This window comes from Ornithodoros turicata, chromosome 3 (genome assembly GCF_037126465.1).
Source record: "Ornithodoros turicata isolate Travis chromosome 3, ASM3712646v1, whole genome shotgun sequence".
NCBI classification, from domain to species: domain Eukaryota; kingdom Metazoa; phylum Arthropoda; class Arachnida; order Ixodida; family Argasidae; genus Ornithodoros; species Ornithodoros turicata.
In genome coordinates, this window is record NC_088203.1 from 63,959,803 (window position 1) to 63,978,372 (window position 18,570).

The following is an 18,570-nucleotide window of genomic DNA, read 5'->3' on the forward strand; positions in this document are numbered from 1 at the left end:
AGGATAGGACGAGCGTTTTTAATGGAATCGCGAACCTGGTGAAGTCTTTGTTTTGGGCAGGGTATTTTATGAGTGCCCGACGCCGGTCCTGCTGTTGTTTGTTTGTTTGTTTGTTAGTATGTATCTGTCACGTTCGTAGCGCTGTTCAAGCGCTATCCGCCTAGCGATAAGCGGCGATTCTCCGATTATTCCTGAGCGGTACGACTTAAGCCTTTTCCCTGCTCACTTAAGGAAATTTGTGTATCCCTGTCCTGTGACACAAATGCGTGTAATTTTTCGCGGTTCTTTTCTTCTTTCACTGCTTTTACTCATAATGTTGGTGAGGGGGGGAAAAGTCAGCATCCAGGTAGAGCAGGAGAAAGCCGCTCGGCAGAGGAGAGTTCATCAGAAAGGGATTTGTTTGTTTGTTTTTTGTTATATGTTGATGAGTGTCAGTATTCACTAGAGGTGTACGAATATTCGAAATTTCGGATGTCGTTGGAATATTGTTGATATTCGAACCCTATTCGTATTCGAAAATTTGATAATCGAGAAATTCGAATATTCGAAAATTTCGAATAATGCAGCACAAGCGCCAGCATTCCCGCTAAAATGAACAGAATTCCAGGTATTGTGATTAATCTTGCGAAAATTCCACGTTTGGCACGTCCTTAGCGCGATTTCCAATTGGAATCTGACTTCATGTGCATCCAGCAAAACCGCAAGTTGGCTTCACACGTCTGGTAGGCTACCTAGCCGATTTGATTTTTTTTGTGTGCTTTCGTTATTTTTTAAAGATAATACAGACTCGAAGAAGTGTTTGTTTGTTTGTTTGTTTGTTAGTATGTGCCTGTCACGTTCGTAGCGCTATTCAAGCTTTATTTGCTTTGCAAAAATTCAGACTTTATGGTATTAAGCTGTTCGAGTAGAAGTGACTTTCCCTGCTCGCTTAAGATAAATTGTGTATCCCTGTCCTGTGCTTTCTTCACGAAGGGACAATGCAAATGAGTATTTAGCATTATGCAATAATTATCTGATAGCAGAAATGGGTGTCTTTGTCACAGTTTATTAGCGTGTGTGTCGATATTTTATTTTATTTTTCTCTCTTATAGCTATGCGAGCAAAAGTGCGTGTAATTTTTTTCTGCTCTTTTCTTATTTTCTCTACTTTTATGTAGAAGAAAGCCTCCTGCGTAAAAGCTGAATAGTGTTCTATCAGTGGAAGTGGGGTTGTTTGTTTGATTTTGTTGGGTGTTCGATATCTTGACGAAGTAAGCAGTGCTTAATTTTGCAGGTTTTTGAGCAGAAATGCTGGTATCTGAGCACGGAGTACAAATTTATATATTTCTCTGCTCCCTAAGAAAATTTGTACGTCGTTTTCCAAGCAGACCGCGTTTAGTTTACGCAAAATAGAAAAATGAAGTTGTGTATGCTCTATGATGATCCGCCGCAGGCTTAGGCCTTTTCCCCGATCACCAGTGTTTTGTATGCGATGTCGCATGTCTAGACTTGTTCAGTAGTGTTGCAATTTTTACTCTTCGCTAATATCTTGTTGCTGTCGTCTTGGGTTAGACGTTGAGCTTCGTAGCGATGTGCGGTAACGCTACGATTATTCCTGAGCGCTCCGTGTGTTTAATGCGTTGTCCTCTGTGCGTGCATGCGCGTGCTTTTTCCCCTGATTTGTGACGTCATCGTGGCATGTCTGGACTTGTTTAGCAGTGTTGCAGTTCTTCCCGCCGCTAGTATGTTGTTGGTGTCATGTTGTGCTAGCCGCGTGGCGATGTGTGGTGACCTGAGGTCTTAAGCCTTTTCCCTGCTCACCTAAGGATATTTGTGTATCCCTGTCCTGTGCTTTCTTTACGCAAGGGTAATGCGACTGTGTATGTGGCATTATGCAAGAATTATCTGGTGGCAGAAATGGGTGTCTTTTTCTCAGTGTATTGGCGTGCGCTACGGTTTCTTGCAGTTACAGCTATTGGAGCACACATGCGTGTAATTTTTCGCGGTTCTTTTCTCCTTTCACGGCTTTTACTCAGAATGTAGATGAGGGGAAACAGTCAGCATCCAGGTAGAGCAGGAGAAAGCCGCTCGGCAGAGGAGAGAGTTCATGAGAATGGAATTTGTTTGTTTTTTGTTATATGTTGAGTGTCAGTATTCGCTTTCCTCGATATGTTGAGGAAGTCAGCCGTTATAGGTATTTGTGCAGAAAATCTGGTATCTGAGTGTGTGGAGTAGAAATTCCTATAAAGCACCTCTCCTTGTGCATTCCTGAGCTGCTGTGTGCGCGCGCGTGCTTCTTTTTCCTGGTTTGCGACGTCATGATGGCATGTTGGGGCTTGTTTAGCAGTGCTGCAATTTTACCCGCCGCTATTATCTTGTTGTTGTTATCTTGTGTTAGCCGCGTAGCGATGTCCAGTGACTCTGCTATTATTCCTGAGGTCTTAAGCCTTTTCCCTGCTCACCTAAGGAAATTTGTGTATCCCTGTCCTGTGCTTTCTTTGCGACAATGCGTCTGTGTATGTGGCACTATCAGATACCAGACATGAGTGTCTTTTTCTTGGTTTATTGGCATATGCTCCAGGTTTTTCAAGTCAAGCAAAAGTGCACACAATTTTTGCTGCTCTTTTCTTATTTTCTCTACTTTTTATGTAGAAGAAAGCCTCCTGCGTAAAAGCTAAATAGTGTTCTACCAGTGGAAGTGGGGTTGTTTGTTTGATTTTGTTGGGTGTTCGATATGTTGAGGAAGTCAGCTGTTAAAGGTATCCGTGAAGAAATGCTTGCATCTGAGCGCAGGATAGGAATTCCTGAAGCACGGCACCCTCAGTGTAAATTAATTATTTTGGATATGAGATTGCTTCCCTGCATGACAAGGCTGAAATGGGAAGAGAGAAAAAATTGGAGCGCTTCATTAGTAGCGATCCAAATAATAGGGCAATTATAGTTTCCATAGAAAGTAGAATTTTAATGGGCTCCTAAAATTATAGTTTAGTTGTAGTTTTTCTAAACTGCAATGCAATAATCATTAATATAGTATAGGAATGCTATCGTGTTCCCGTAAAGGCGTTCTGTCTTGTGCTTTGGAATGCGCGAATAGAACTTTGCTCCCAGGCTTTTCCCGCCTTTATGCTCGCAATGCGCGAATGGAACTTTGCCCACCCAGCTTCCGCGCCTTTTTTGCTCGCAGGTGTAGCCTCAGACAACGAATGTGTGAGCATAGAAAGGGTCATGTATTACATAAGCCTGGAGGTGATGTTGAGTGGTCTCACTTATTATTTTAAAAGAGCAGTGGCAGTTTACTGTAATTCTAATGACCATGATGAGCCTTTGGGGTGAAAATCGTTAATATGCGGGGTGCTTTTTTGTTGAATTTTAATGAGAGAATCAATGTCGTTAAGAGTAGGACAAAGGAAATAATCTTGCGATTCAATAAATAATAATAGGAGTCTTTGTCTGTGTCTTCTTCAAACAGGATGTGATGACGTCACGTGGTCTGTAGCAATGCATTGACCGTTACTGGAAAAAAGTGTGGCAATAGAAAAATAGTGTGTATTGTCCTGGGCAGATTTATGATGAGCACTGTTTTTGAATAAGAGGAGTGCGTGTGCTTAGAAATAGTTTGATGCTGGTTTCCTTCTTTGTTTCTTTTCGCTTTTTCCCCCCTTGTCTGACAAACATGTGCTGACATGCCTGGGCTTGTTCTGACATGCTTTCCTTCTACATGTAGTTTTTTTCTTTTTGTACAAGGCATATTCTTGACGATAGTGCTGCCTTGAATGGGAGTAGAGCTATTCTTAATAATTTTGCGATTCATTTAGTTCAGAGAGTAACCGCGAGGAGGACAGGTGTGTGACTTGATGTCTTGCTGAACCATTTTTTTTTTTTTTTTCCTGTACAGTAAGACTTTGGGAATGAAATGCTACAATCTCCTCTTGTCTATGGTGCTCTTCTGCAATAGTTTCCTATGCAATCATTATAGTAGAATAAAGGAAATAATCTAGGGATAGTGATTCAATAAATAACAGGTGCCCTTTCTAGAGCGTACGCGTCCTTGAGCCACGCAGGTGCATGATGACGTCATACTGTGGCTTCATTGTAGATTGACCAAAGGAGCATTAGTGGAAAAAAACAGGGTAGCCCTGAGACAATAGGATGACGTCACGACCAATGAGAACGGCCAGCAGGGGGCGCAAGGATTCACTTCTCTCTTGGACACTGACGGGTCTCGACACACAAATTCTGCTCCTGGCGTTGGCCGTCAGTGGAAGAGCGTAGCTTCGGTGGGGTTCTGTCTGCCTCTGATGGGGTGCGGATGTGTGGTTCGTCACTGGTGAATGGTGTTCGACGATGCAGGTGGATTTTGTGACGAGCGGATTTACAATGAGGGAATGCTGTGAACGGGAAAAATTTTGGTGAGTGTCTTTTTCACTCTGTTCAAGTGTTTGTTTTCCTCTGTTGCCCAGCAGTCGTACGATTTGTCCTGACGTGTCCTGACATGCCCCGATATGCATGCTTTCCTTTGTTGACGCTTAGTATTTTTTTCTCTTTTGACAAGGAACATTGTTGTCTTGACGATAGTGCTGCCCTGAGTTCTGCGCGCGTTGATTTGTTGAGTGCCTAGTCCTCTTATTAGACGTTGTTGGAGTTACATGTTAGGATGTTTTGTTCTTTTGCAAGTCTCATTTAGTAAGACTTTGGAATTCCTTCGATCAGCTTTCATGCATGGTGCTCTTCTGCAATAGTTTCCTATGCAGTCGTTATAGAAGAATAAAGGAAATAATCTTGGGATAGTGATTCAATAAATAATAGGTCCCCTGTCTAGAGCGCACGCGTCCTTGAGCCACGCAGGTGCATGATGACGTCATACCGTGGCTTCACTGCAGATTGACCAAAGGAGCATTAGTGGAAAAGAACAGTGTAGGCTTGAGACAATAGGATGATGTCTGGACCAATGAGAACTGCCAGCAGGGGGCGCAGGAATGCTCTTCTCACTTAGCCTCACGACCAATGAGAACGGCCAGCAGGGGGCACAGGAATGCTCTTCTCTCTTAGCCTCTCGCAGGTGGCGGTAGGAGCGCGCAGAGGGCGCTACGAGCGCGCGCATGCGTAGCACCCGTAGAGTGGCGCTTACGTCAGTCCACCTCTGGCTCTCGTTGGGAGAAGACGTGCGGTCGTTCGCTCCGTCGTCACTTGATCCCTGGCTGTCGACGAGAGCAGTCGCATCGGTCTGCGCTCCTACTGTGGTGAGGTGATTTGTTGTGTAACTAATGCTTTCGCCAACTTTGTTCCCGCTTTGTTTGCAATTTTCGTGCCAGTGCTGGTTGCTGTTGTCCGGGCATCCCCGCCATTTTCTATCATCTTCTGCCTTGGGAACGGGAGTAGCGCTGGCGTGATTCTTAATAATTTTGTTGTGAGGTTAGTTGAGAAAGTAACCGCTAGGGGATGCAGCTGCGGGGCTTTATACAGGAGAAAAAAAACCATTACGAGTCAGTTCTCTGCCTGCCTCTCGGATGGAGCAGTCGCATCATTCTGCGCTCCTGTTCTGGTGGGCTCATTTGTTGTGTAACTAATTCTATTTTCTTGTTAGCTATTGATGGTTTGCATACTCTTGCTTTCCCAGCCTCTGTATTACGAGTGTTTTTCTCCTTGCATGTCCAGAGCTGTCCTAACTTGCCCAGACATGCCATGATGACGTCACAGCTGACGTCACAGGATGTGCGGAACTGGTGCTGCGATGCTTTGCAACCTGCCTCTGTGCTCCGTCGCCCAGCGACGGTCAGCGGGCGTTCCGGACCGCTTTCTTCAAGATGACGTCGTTGATCTTCAACTAAACTCCTTCTCTCCACTCTATTTCTATCTCTTCATTTTATTTTCTACCTATTTTTTTTATTTTTATCAGCTCAAGTAGCCGGCAACTCACATCTTCGTCTGGACGTGTCTTAGATGGTCCCCAATTAGTGTAATGACTCTCTGGAGGGTCCTGATTAATGTGGGGTGTCCCAATTAGCTCTAATTGCTAATTAATGGCGTCCAGACGAAGATGTGACTTGCCGGCTTCTTGAGCTGATACATTACTACTCCCTGTTTGGTTTAACTATCGAGAGAGGCTCGAACAAGGGTGATTAACCCTTTTCAAAGCGAAACTGTCTCCTGCATCGTCCTGATTCATCAATGTGAGATCGAGTCTCCCAACTGTGCCGGCGTCTGTTTGACAGCACGTTGACAACACCGTGACCAACATAGTTCGTCTTAGCTACAGCCTTCCGCAAAGAGAAAGTCTGAAAGTACACTGCGATATGTTATATTTACAACAAGTAAACATGTGAATAATTCACCACGATCCAGTTGCTACGCAAACCCATCTTGAATACATTTGGGACTGAACGATTCTTCCGAGTTGCTAAAAGTCTCTCTAGTTCGCTTCCCATAAGCGTTTCGAATCGGCAGGATCAGTCGTTTGGTTCGGGCACAAACGACTCACTCGTTGAACCGTTTCAGTGCATCTCAGCAAGTTGCGCAAACGTGAGAAAAAAAGTAGGTTCACCAACTGAGCATGAAGTGCTGGTGACATTAGTGCGTGTATGAGCAACGTGTGCGCCACCTGTGTAGTGTCTGTTCCGCATCCATGATGACATGCAATCGTAAATGTATGAAAATTTCCTACCAAGGTGTGCATACTAGAAGCATATTCTGTTTGATAGCCTGTAAATTGTTGAGTACACATGAGGCTTGTCTTGCTTTTGTCTACAACTTACATATATCAGCAGCAAAGAGGCACCGGTCGAATAAGCGACAGAAAAAGGGCACCGCAACAGAACTCTTGTTGTGGCTCGCGTGTTCAATGTAGTCCTGCCATTGGGACCATGTTCTTTTTGTTGTGTAGTTGCTTAGTCCGCTATACTTGCATGAGTTATAGGTACTTATTTGCAGCTGCCTGACTCTACTGGTAACTTTTGTTATCTATGTCTAATTTGACCCAATAATCATAACGTTAGATCTATATTTTCAACATAACAATAATTACACATATACTGCAAACTGCTTGGCTGATCGTACTCGTGTGTAAGATATTGGTAGAGCGCACCCAGACCACTGAAATGAAGCAGGCTACACGAATGTTTCAATGACCTGTTAGTCGATTGCATTGTTTACTCACATGCTGCATGGGTTTATCAGGAAATACTTCGGGAGGTACAACATGATGAACTCTACTTACTTGCCCGGGTTCATCTCGAGCTTCATGGCCATCCTGCTGGAGAGGAAAAGCAGGTGAGCACCCTGCTTAATGCCTTCTGTATAATGACACGTGTTTTGTTGCAGGAGACAAGCTCTCGCCATCTATGTGTGCAACATTGTAAGTGAAATTATGTGATACATCGCAACAAATATTATGTAAATATAATATACATATGCTGGAAGAAAGGGACTCGAACATATGTTGCTAAAAGGAAAACTGAGATACGGACTACAAAGGCACGGGAAGTACGGTGCATTTATTTACATTTAGAGGGGCTATAAGTGAAATATATCATGACGTTTCAAGATACCATCGTGTAGAACTTGCCACAAGTAATCAACTATCAGTTATTCATGCTTTTCGTATTAATTAGTTTTCAACACTTCTACACACTGAACGGTGACGACCTTCTACGTTCGCAGAGGAAAACAGTGGGAGCCCGCCCGGGATAGGCGGACAGGTGTCACGTGATATTGAAGTCCTGCGTAACGCATTTCAGACAGGTTGCTAATTAAACTAACAGGCCAAAAATGGGAGAAGTCTAGCATTCGCAAGTGAATAAGATAAGTATTTAAAGAGATTGAAACATTTATTTTACTGAAAAACAAGCCTTCGGACGGAGCATCGTACCTGATGAAGGACGAACTCCGTCCGAAAGCATGTTTTTCAGTAAAATAAATGTTTCAGTCTCTTTAAATACTTATCTTAGGATGCTAATTACTATTATACCTATTTTTGTACAACAACAACAAATAAGTGACGATGAAGTAGTGGGATGTTTCGCCGCTGAGGCGGCACCATATCCCATTGCTGGAGGGGGAGGAGATGGCTTATGATGATAAATGTTCAGAGTTTATGCAGGAACCCTGTTGCTGCTAAAAATGTGATGAGGGCTTGAAGAGCTCGTAGCTGATGCGCTGGGCTGGGTTGGGGTTGGCCAGAAGTCAGATTCCACATACAGGGTGTCCCAGCTAACTGTGAACATATTTTTTAAAAATATATATAACACTTTTCCCAAGATGAAATCAATTGCAATATAGCATATGCTGAAGGGCACTCCCTAGGAGGGCATTAGCAAAGTCCAAAGGCAATGTCTTAATTAACTTTCATTAATTAACTTTTTAATTATAAAAGCTACGAAGTTGTCCCAATGAGAACATCTGTTCCTTTCGGTCACCTGATATCGTAGCCGTTTTCAGAACAAAAATCCGTTCGATAGATCGCCCGCAAAAAATTCGTGAAGGAACGCCATTTTTCTTTATTTTGTTCACTGCGCTTCTTAGAAGACGCGTCTTTCCTTCACCCCCAATGTGAGAGGGAGAAAGAGCACACTATCGCCTCCCGCGTCCTGGAAAAAGATTAAAAGGAAACAGAAAATGCAACCCAAGATAAGACCAGTTCCGATAGAGCCACCCGATACATTTGTTTTTGTTTTGTTTCCGCAAGTTAAAGCTCATCTTCGACGCATGAGGCGGCACTGTACTCCTTTTCCCACTCACGTTGGGGATGAAGGAAATACGCGTCTGCGAAGATGCGCAATGAACAAAATAAAGAAAAAAAAATGGCGTTCTTTCACTAATTTTTTGCGGGCGATCTATCGAACGAATTTTTGTTCTGAAAACGGCTACGATATCAGGTGACTGAAAGGAACAGATGTTCTCATTGGGACAACTTTGTGGCTTTTATAATTAAAAAGTTAAGTAATGAAAGTTAATTAGGACATTGCCTTTGGACTTTGCTAATGCCTTCCTAGGGGGTGCCCTTCAGCATATGCTATATTGCAATTAATTTCGTCTTGGAAAAAGTGTTATATATACAGTATTTTAAAAATATGTTCACAGTTAGCTGGGACACCCTGTATATATGCTTCACTCATAGTCATAGCCAAAAGAGGAATTGGATGTTTGAGTAGAAACAACTTAGATCGTAGCCCACTTGCATTCCATTGAAAAACGCCCGCTTATTACAACAACAACAATTATGTTTTGACGATGGAGCGGGAAGGTTTTCCACTCTAGGAGTGGAACGCCAGCCCATAGCTAGAGGATCTAAAATGAGATGACGATGAGAGATGACGATGAAGATCGGAGTGGTGATGAAGATCCTGATCGTGATGGTGAGAATGACCGAGGGCGCTTTCGGGGTCACAATGAGTCCATTAGGCCAGTCTTCTAAAAAAAAACTACATGACGTAAGGCCGCCCTGGAGTGGGCCGCGGTGTCCCAAGGGCCGAGGAGGCACGACAGATTTAAGAGGCGACTGCCAAGGGTGGCAAGCTGTGATTGCAGTGTACGTCTCTCGTTGGCATATGTCCGACAGCGGAGGAGTGTGTGCTCTACGTTGGCAAGTACACCACGCGCGTTGCAAATCGGGCTAGCCTCACAGTCTAGCTGGTAGCGATATAATGGGGTGAAGGCCACGTTCAGATGTAGCCTGTGGATGAGCGACTTATGGGGACAAGGAAGATTTGCAGGCAGACGGTATAACAGTGTTGGGTCACTACACTTCGCAAAGGGGTCCTGGTTGGAATGTCGCGTTGCCACTGTAGGGTAGACAAGGAATCAGACAAATGCCTGAGGAGGGACCTTCTGTCTCCTCTCGGAAGTATAGTGGGCGTATAAGGCTGTTGTTGATGTGCAGCGGCAGCGGCGGCCTCGTGGCCTCATGGTTCCCAGTTATTCCGCAATGCCCATGGAACCCACTGAAAGGCAACGGAGTGAGAGCGTTCTTGTAGAGACTTCAGGGCGCACAGGATAGGGAATGCTGATGTCCACGTTTTTAATACACAAGGGAGCTGCTTTGGCGTCGGTATAAATTACTCATTGCCGCGGCTGACAGCCTGCCGCATATGTCAAGAATAACAGTATAGCATAAAGCTCAGCGGATGTCGATGAGGTGCGGTGAGACAGACGACATCCTCGTGTAACGGAGTCTCACGGAATGGCAAAGGCTGAAGATGAAGTGTCCCTGGTCGACGAGCCATCCCTGTATACACCGATACTGTTGTAATGTTGAGCCTCGATGAAATCAAGGGTAAGTTCCCTAACGATAACATCAGGATAGCTCTTTTTGCTGTTATTGAGGCCGGGTATGGAGACAGTGGCAAGCGGCGATGGCAACGTCCATGGAGGCAGTTTTGATGCCGTCGAGTCTACTATGAATTTGGGGATATGTGGTCTGAATGATGCTATAGAAGCATACACCGTCGCGTTCCGTCTAGCGCTAAGCTTGCGAATCAGGGGAGTGGCGTTTATGATGTGCACGTAGGCGCAGATAATGGCGTGTAGTTTCCCGATTACGGTGAACCTCAATGCAGCGACGGAAGTGCTGCGCCATTCTGCGCCGTACAGGATGTCTTTGCTACATTTATGCCAAAGTTATGCCAAAGCGCGGATTACGCGACTACTTCGCAGTTCACAGGGATCGCGCGTCATGAGAAAACGAAACCCGAAGTGAACGAGACGCAGCAGCGTTTGACAAAGTATAAACGTGAGAGGGAGCTGTCACAGCGACTTGCAAGCCACCTAATCAGTTGAAGCTGATGCATACCAAATAGGCCTAGCCTATAGCCCTGCCAAGCCCTAGCCAAGCCCTTGCAAAGCAGTCTCAGGGACATGTTGCATACATCAAGTATACACCAACTCACTTGCATTGTACTTCTATTTTTTTCGCTATCCAAGCTCAGAGGCATGAGGTGATCTCAATAGTTTAAGACCGCTTTTCGATTTGTAAGGGTAGCTTTGCGTGTCTCTAAAGATATGGTTGCCTATTATTGTCGATCACTGTAACTTGCTACCTTTGAGGATCGCTTGGCTTATCGACAACGAAACACGTTCCGTGGAGATGCAGTCGGATGCGGGTACGATTAAACTGAAACTGAATGTGGAAAGCGTTCATTCCACATCATAAATGAGAAACCATACACGCACGAGGCCCTTCGTCGGCGGATCGCGAAGCTGCGCCACGCTGCTCCAAAACTCGATTTTTCTTGCGACAGTGCTTGCGCCAGAACGCTTCGAGGCACTTCCATCATTGCCTCAATGGGGACGTCCCTCGGCTCAGCAACTACTGAGTGGGTTTCAGGGCCTCGAGGGAACCTGGGACATATTCGAAGGCTTCGCGCGAGCAGGGCTCGAATCCTTTGTTCCAGTGTCTGAGGAAGTCCCTGCAGGACGGGAAGGCTGTACATTACTGAGCCACGAACCAGTATATTGTGCAACATGAGGAGAGCTTTCTTGTTTCGTCCCCATCTCATACCTGCGAAGTGACGAATAACGTTGCCCCAACGTTGGACTTTCCTTTCAAGGTCGTCTGTGTGGCGCTTCCACAACGAGTTCCATGATAGAGTTACGCCGAGAAACTTGTGATGTGCCATCTGCTCCAGTGGACTTCCACCAATATACAGGCGACATCCATGCATGTCTTTGGCGTGAAGGCTAGAACAGCGCTTTTCTCTGCGGATATCTTCATTCCTGCCTGGAGCAAATACTGACGAATGGCATCTAACGTGCGCTGGAGACGCCGACAGAGTGCTGGACGGGAAGTACCTGTAGTCCAAATACAGATGTCATCGGTATACAGGGACAAGTTGACTTTCCGCTGAATGCAGGTTCCAATGCCGGCATAACAGCATTAAAGAGGAGCGGGCGTAGGACGTTTCCTTGTGGTACCCCCTGGGAAATGGGGAATTGCTCTTTGTCGCCTTGTCTTGTCTGAACGAAAATACATCGTTGAATGAGGAAATCAGCGATCCAAAGCAACGTTGTACGTGAGAGCGCAGCACTGTATAGAGCGTGTAAGATTGATGGATGATTGACGGTATCATGAGCTCTCTTAACGTCAAGAAGCACTGCAGCCGGGATCTTCCCTCTTCGTCGGGTCTCTTCCAGCGACGTGACGAGGTCGAGGAGAGAATCTATCGAACTGCGGTGGCGTCGGAGCCGAGCTTGTTCGTGAGGGGAGAAGACATGGTTTTCGAGCCACCACTCAATTCTACGCAAGACCATTCGTTCCATAACTTTCCCCAAACAGCTAGTCAAAGTTACTGGGCGGAAAGATGCCAGTTGGGATGGGTGTTTTCCTGGTTTTAGCAACGGTACCACTTGGCCGACTTTCCACTGCCTAGGAACCTGTCCATGCCTCCACAAGTGATTGCAGTTATCCAGCAGGGCCTGGAAGAAAGTAGGGTGAAGGTTCCGAATAGCCCGGTTATAAAGCTGGTCCCTGACTGAAGGGAATCAACTTTTCTGCGTCTTGCAGTGCCTCGACCTCTTGTAGTACAGCAGCACCGGGATAAATCGACAAAATGGCCTTCAAGACAGCGAAAATAAGAGGAAGGAGCCCACTTGAGGCATCATTGTTACGGATTTCAGTGACACCCGGCCGTTCAGACCTCCGGGTTAATGCATGCCTTATACGTGGACCCGTTTGGGTGGGAACTGGGGCCTTCCTTGCGACGTCGGCGTATGCTTCACACTGGAGATACGAGGCAGCCGCTGCCGGCGTCTCAAAAATTCCTAACTGTTCCCCAACGTGCAGCTGCTTTTCCCTATGGTTTCGACGTGCAAGATCGATCCGCCTGGGTGCTCGCTTGGGTACGAAAGTCGCGGGGAGGGAGGACGAGGTGCTACCGTGTGCAGGTATTGCAGGTGCAGCGTTGGTCTTCGAGCCCTCTGTATTCGTCCATACTCCCCTACGGAAGTTTCTGATTGCCGATGTTTTCCGGAGACACAAAGACTGGGAGGCAGCGTCTGGACCTCCACAGTTCGAACAGCATGGCTGACGTCTCGCTGTACAGTCCTGCAATGCGTGCGGTCCTCAGCAGAAATTGCATCTTGTTGGCCAGTGGCAGTTACGCGCCGGGTGCCCAAAACGCTGACAGTTGTAACGTTGCATTGGGTCGTCCACATATTCATGCACAATTCCTTTTCTTTCTACAACACATCGCTGATTTTACACCGCGGGAATGGGCAGTCTTCACAGACTCCAAATCTGCACTTCTAGCAATTGAAAATTCCGGCATACGAGGCCCATCCGCACCCCTAGTCACAGATGTGTTAAAGGCTTACCACACTATCTACGCAGCAGGCCACAGGCTAGTTCTCCAGTGGGATCCAGCCCATTGTGGTGTCGTGGGGAACGAGCAGGCCGACAGCGCCGCAGAAGCAGCACTCTCGTATCGGAAGCGGACCAGTATTGTTCTGCTGAGAGGAGACCGCCGTTCAATTCTCCGACGCCTAGTGACACCCCTGGCTTCCCGCCAATGGACAACCGACATTCTTCCCCCCTCTATGTTGAGCAGAGTTGATCCAACGCTCGCTTTCCGCATGCCACGAAACGCCTCTCGTCAAGATGCTGCATTAATCCACCGAACGCGCCTCGATGTGGCCTTTACAGCTCAGCGGCGTTACCGCTTGAGACAAGTTGACTCTCCCACCTGCTGCCACTGTGGTGTGCTTGAGGATCTGGAGCATATTCTTCTTCATTGCTCCCACTACCAACCTTCCCCAACCACACTCTCCGTGTCTCTTCGTCAGCTGGACTCTCGCCCCTTCTCCCTATCGAAATTGCTTGGTCCCTGGCCTAATCCAGCCCACCAACGCTCTGCGCTCAAAGCTGTTCTGACATTTCTGGACACCATCGGACTTCGATCGTTATTGTGACGGGGCTCGTTATTTTATTCCCCACATTCCCACCAGCATTGGGGTAGAGTATCGCCCGTGGCGATGAACCTCCCCACTCTCCAAAGCCAAAATAAAGTTGTTCTTGTTGTTCATGCACAATGAATGAGGAGAAGCCCAAATGCATTTTCCCTGGAAGCCTCAGAGTTGGCTTAAAGGTGAGAACAACATTTCGCAGGGGGAAGAAGGTGTCTGGTCCGTCTTCGTGATAAACATGCCGCGCTTGCCTTCGAGCTGCAATAACATCTTCATCTGCGAGGCGAGAGACAAGATCCGTGTCGACGTAATCAGTAGTGACGTTGTTGATTTTCCCCATGTTCTTCACGCACGACGAAGGAATTGCGACAGGTACTTCTATTTCTGCCACAACCTCCAGAGCCATCACATTAGAGACAGCTCCCTCAGAATTAACAAATACGCATAGGCTACCATCCTTGTTGATACGATGGCTAGTTAACGATTTCCTGGGCAGCGATGCAGATGTCCCTAGCTACGGAGTTTGGGTTAACCTTCCAAAACGAGTGTGCCGTATCGATATAGGCTTGAACCCTACTGGGATTCCTTTAGATCGGTTCTTTCTATACGTCACCAGGTGGAACCGATCACCTGGATCATCCGCTGGGCGGGTAGTCGCAATTTCTGTGGACTCCGACCAGTCGTGATGCATTATCGACTGCTTTGATACAGCTTGCCTCCCCCGTTGAGGCCAAGACATCAGCTGGGTCAGACGGCTTGCGGGACACCGGTGACCTACTTCTGTCCCGCCATGGCGAACACGAAGATTTCGGAAGGGCTGGCCCCTGTCCAAGGTTCTATCTTTATCCATAAGGAAAGGCGAAATGGGCCCCCTCGCGCAGATATTCTCACAGGTTACAACAGTTTAAACTGAACTTCTCAGGAGTTACTGTTATTGTATCGTTCTCCTGTTACAAGCAATGGCGAAGTCTGAAGTTAGCCTTCGTGACTTCCAGAATCTTGGCCCTAACGAGGGTCCAGATTGTTGTAACCTGTGAGAATATCTGCGCGATGTGCGCCATATGCGGGATTTTCTCCCTCTGTACGTTTCCGTGCAGTCTTTCTCGGCGCGAGTAGAGTGATCAGAAGGTGAAAGCTGTGAAAGTCGCCTGGTATCGCAGCTGGCTAGTTCCATCTGAAATCGAACAGTTCGGTACACTTGATGTCTCGAATGAACGGGAAAAAATATATGTTGAAGCCATCGGTGAGTTAGGAGAAATAAACGCTTTCCGAATTCTCTGCGCTGCGCGGTTCGGGAAATAGGAGAGGAGGAAAATACTGCATCTCAGAAGACGATGTCGCCGCGTGCGGGTTTGAGCGTTCCCTACAAGGCTATTTCTTGTCGCATTCTAGTAATTTCTTGATCTGGCTCTCGACCACTTGGGGCACAATAGGATCCTTCGTTGGCAGTGCTGTGTCAGTTTTTGTTTATCTGCAAAAAAATATCAAAGTTGACTCAAAGTGCCGAAAAGCACCATATTCACTGCAACTTTGCGGACGATGTACAAAACGGATAAGATTGAGCTTTATGCCGTTTAATTTGTCATTCATAGGGCTATCGAATGATGTATAATTTGTTGCTCTATTCTGTAAGGAACGTAAGCGACACCTCTTTTCGTAGCACCATACCACCGAAAAATGACGAATTTCGGAAGCCTTTATCTAAAAAAAAAACACCAAAAACTTGCATCGAAAATTTTATGTGTTGTAGGTAGTTCCTTACACTATGCACAGAAGAAAAATCAAAATTCGGACTTGATCGGTAGGCGCACTGTGAATTTTTTGCGGAGCGCATTCAAGTGGTTGCACCGTGTCCCGCGTGTTGCAAAATCGAATTTTCCAAATGGACTTTCAACTTCTGTATTCGCATAAAAAGTACTTGCTATCATTTAAAACCGTTCTGAGCGTTTGCGTACACAACATTGGTGTAATCGCTGAATCTAGATTGTGGAGCAACCAGATGGGCTCGCATTTTTTTGCGGGATGTCACACATGCATTGCAAGTGCTGGGAGCCCGTGAAGAGCAGAATGATTTTACATATTTGTAAGAGGTATATCTGTTCAGGGTTATTCTAAACAAGCATTTTACTGCACACAATATGGCAGGAGGGACGCAGGGACTTCCAGTATTCTTTAAAGCATTTCCTTACTTACGGCCCCATGACCTCGGACGGGGGAAATTGCACTGAGGAAAGTGTTGTTGTGTAGTGGTCTTACGCACACACTCAAGGCTAATTCATGGTGCCTTTTGTGAACCTTGGCGAAACAGCCCGACTGGCGCCACTGTCCGATATGTTCTTCGGTTCGACATGCTGCGACCATGGCAAGGCCCGGATTAACTCCCGGAAGACACCTTGCGCAAAGTTTTGCCTACATACAGAAGACGCACTCTCTTCTTCACTCACTTCTCGACTACAGAAGTGCACGGAGTACCCTTATAGAGAGTGTGCGAAGACATCTGCATTACTGTAGTGTGTCGTCCTGGCATCACACCTACCTCAATGGCCTCTTCGTTGTACAGCGCTGACCGTGTATATTTCGCTGACTACCGCCTCATTTACAAGAAAAAAGTGCTTTGGACAAATGACTTTCGCTTCGGAGATCGGCGTAGCTGCCATAAAGACTCTGGTTCCAGTAGATCAAGCCGAAGGCGTAACAGAAATGGGCCAGCTATGCAGAAGCTGCTTCAAGTGCATCACAGCAACGGTGGCTGAATCACAGCACGCAGCAATGTCGCCCACATTTGAAAGAAGCTCACACGGTGAGCCGTTTGCGCACCAGCCCGACGTGGTCGAAGAAATAAATGAGTATATGTATATGTATATCATCTGAAGCCATTAACTACACACCGCTTAAGCCAAGAAGGAAGTCGGCGGAGGCATATGCACAGCGGAAACACTCCGAAATATGTGAAGAAATGGGCAGAAGGACAGGCCATAAATACAGACCGCTTTCGGTGTTGCCTTGCCAGGAACATCCAGGGGTAACTGTCAAGATTGCATCGAGTTAGCATGTAACGTGAGAAGAGCCTATCAAGAAAATCTGACAAGAACGTGCCATCAAAATTAACATTAAGAAAAGTGGCTCCTACAGCAGCCTAAAGCAGTTCATGACACGAGCACTCTCATCCACCCGAAATGCTCTGCATAACTTAGGTTACATTCTTACCTTAGTTACCTTGTCTTCTTCGCTGTTAAGTTGTTTTTATTCCCTGTACTGTAAATATGCTTCAATATGATCACCGTGGACAGATATACCTCTTATAAATACGCAAAAGCATTCTAAAGCATTATGTTCTTGACGGGCTCCCGGCACTTGCAATGCATGTATGTCATCCCGCAAAAAAATGTGAGCACATCTGGTTGCTCCACAATGGACGTTCAGTGATTACAACACTGTTATGAACGCAATCGCTCAGAACGGTTTCAAATTATACCAATTACTTTTTATGTGAAGACAGAAGTTGAACGTCTCTTTGGAAAATACGATTTTGCAACACGTATACGTGGGACACGGTGCCACCACTTGAATGCGCTCCGCGTATAGGGCTGGCAAAAAATTCACAGTGCGCCTACCGATCAAGTCCGAATTTTGATTTTTCTTCTGTGCATAGTCTAAGGAACTACCTACAACATATAAAATTTTCGACGCAAGTTTTTGGTGTTTTTTTTTAGCTAAAGGCTTCCGAAATTGGTCATTTTTCGGTGGTATGGTGCTACTAAAAGAGGTGATGCTTATGTTCCTGACAGAGTAGAACAACAAATTATACATCATTCGATAGCCCCATGAATGACAAACTAAACGGCATTAACCTCAATGTTATTCGTTTTGTACATCGTCCGCAAAGTTGCAGTGAGTATGGTGCTTTTCGACACTTTGAGTCAACTTTGATACTTTTTTGCAGACAAACAAAACCCGACACAGCCAGATCAAGAAATTATTACAATGAGACAATAAATAGCCTTGTAGGGAACGATCAAACCTGCACGCGACGACATCATTTTCTGAGAGGCAGTTTTTTCCTCCTCTACTATTTCCCGAACCGCGCAGCGCAGAGAATTCCGGAAGCGTTTATTTCTGCTAACTCACCGATGGCTTCAACATATATTTTTTCCCGTTCATTCGAGACATCAAGTGTACCAGATTGTTCGATTTGAGATGGAACTAGCCAGCTGTGGGAAAACCTTCTACGGATGTGTGGTTTACGTTCGAGTGTTCCCCGACGCACCTTCGACGAGAAGCGCACATTGAAGCTGGCCACGACCTGTCATATTGCTAGCCTTGTTCTCAATAGATGGCGCACGAGTCTCCTCAGGGTCAGAGCCTTACATAGAGCGAGTTTGGCCATCTTTTGATCGTTTGCCGCTTCACGCGCGGAGCCTGTTTCCCGCCAGAGTCGCTGTTGCACCGCCCAAAAAGCCTGAATCCAAGCGAAATCCGCTTATGGGCCAGCAGCTGGCGCCATTTTGACGCAGTTCACCGGCTGGTCGACAGGTACCTTTGTCGCGCTCAATGTAATCTACCAGGGTCGCCGGCTTATGACCCACAGGTGCCTGTGAAATAGGGGCTTTGTTGGCAAACTGAAAGGATTCAAGGACGATGGGGTATCGAAGGACGTGGTACGCACGTGTTTTCCCCCTTGCATCGTGACCAATGCTTCGCA

General features: G+C 46.3%; 1 protein-coding gene across 6 annotated transcripts in view; it reads left to right on the forward strand.

Annotated features, from left to right (window-relative positions):
• LOC135388544 (transmembrane protein 135-like) overlaps positions 1-18,570 on the forward strand; it is a 297,964-nt gene that overhangs the window by 82,976 nt on the left and 196,418 nt on the right. For 3 of the 6 annotated variants that reach the window (XM_064618147.1, XM_064618145.1, XM_064618146.1), the window contains exons 3-4: positions 7,152-7,244; positions 7,296-7,329. In XM_064618147.1, the coding sequence (XP_064474217.1) occupies positions 7,152-7,244; positions 7,296-7,329 (127 nt within the window). Of the gene's footprint in view, positions 1-33; positions 7,245-7,295; positions 7,330-18,570 lie in introns of those variants that run through there. The other 3 variants (XM_064618149.1, XM_064618150.1, XM_064618148.1) reach the window with 3 other exon arrangements.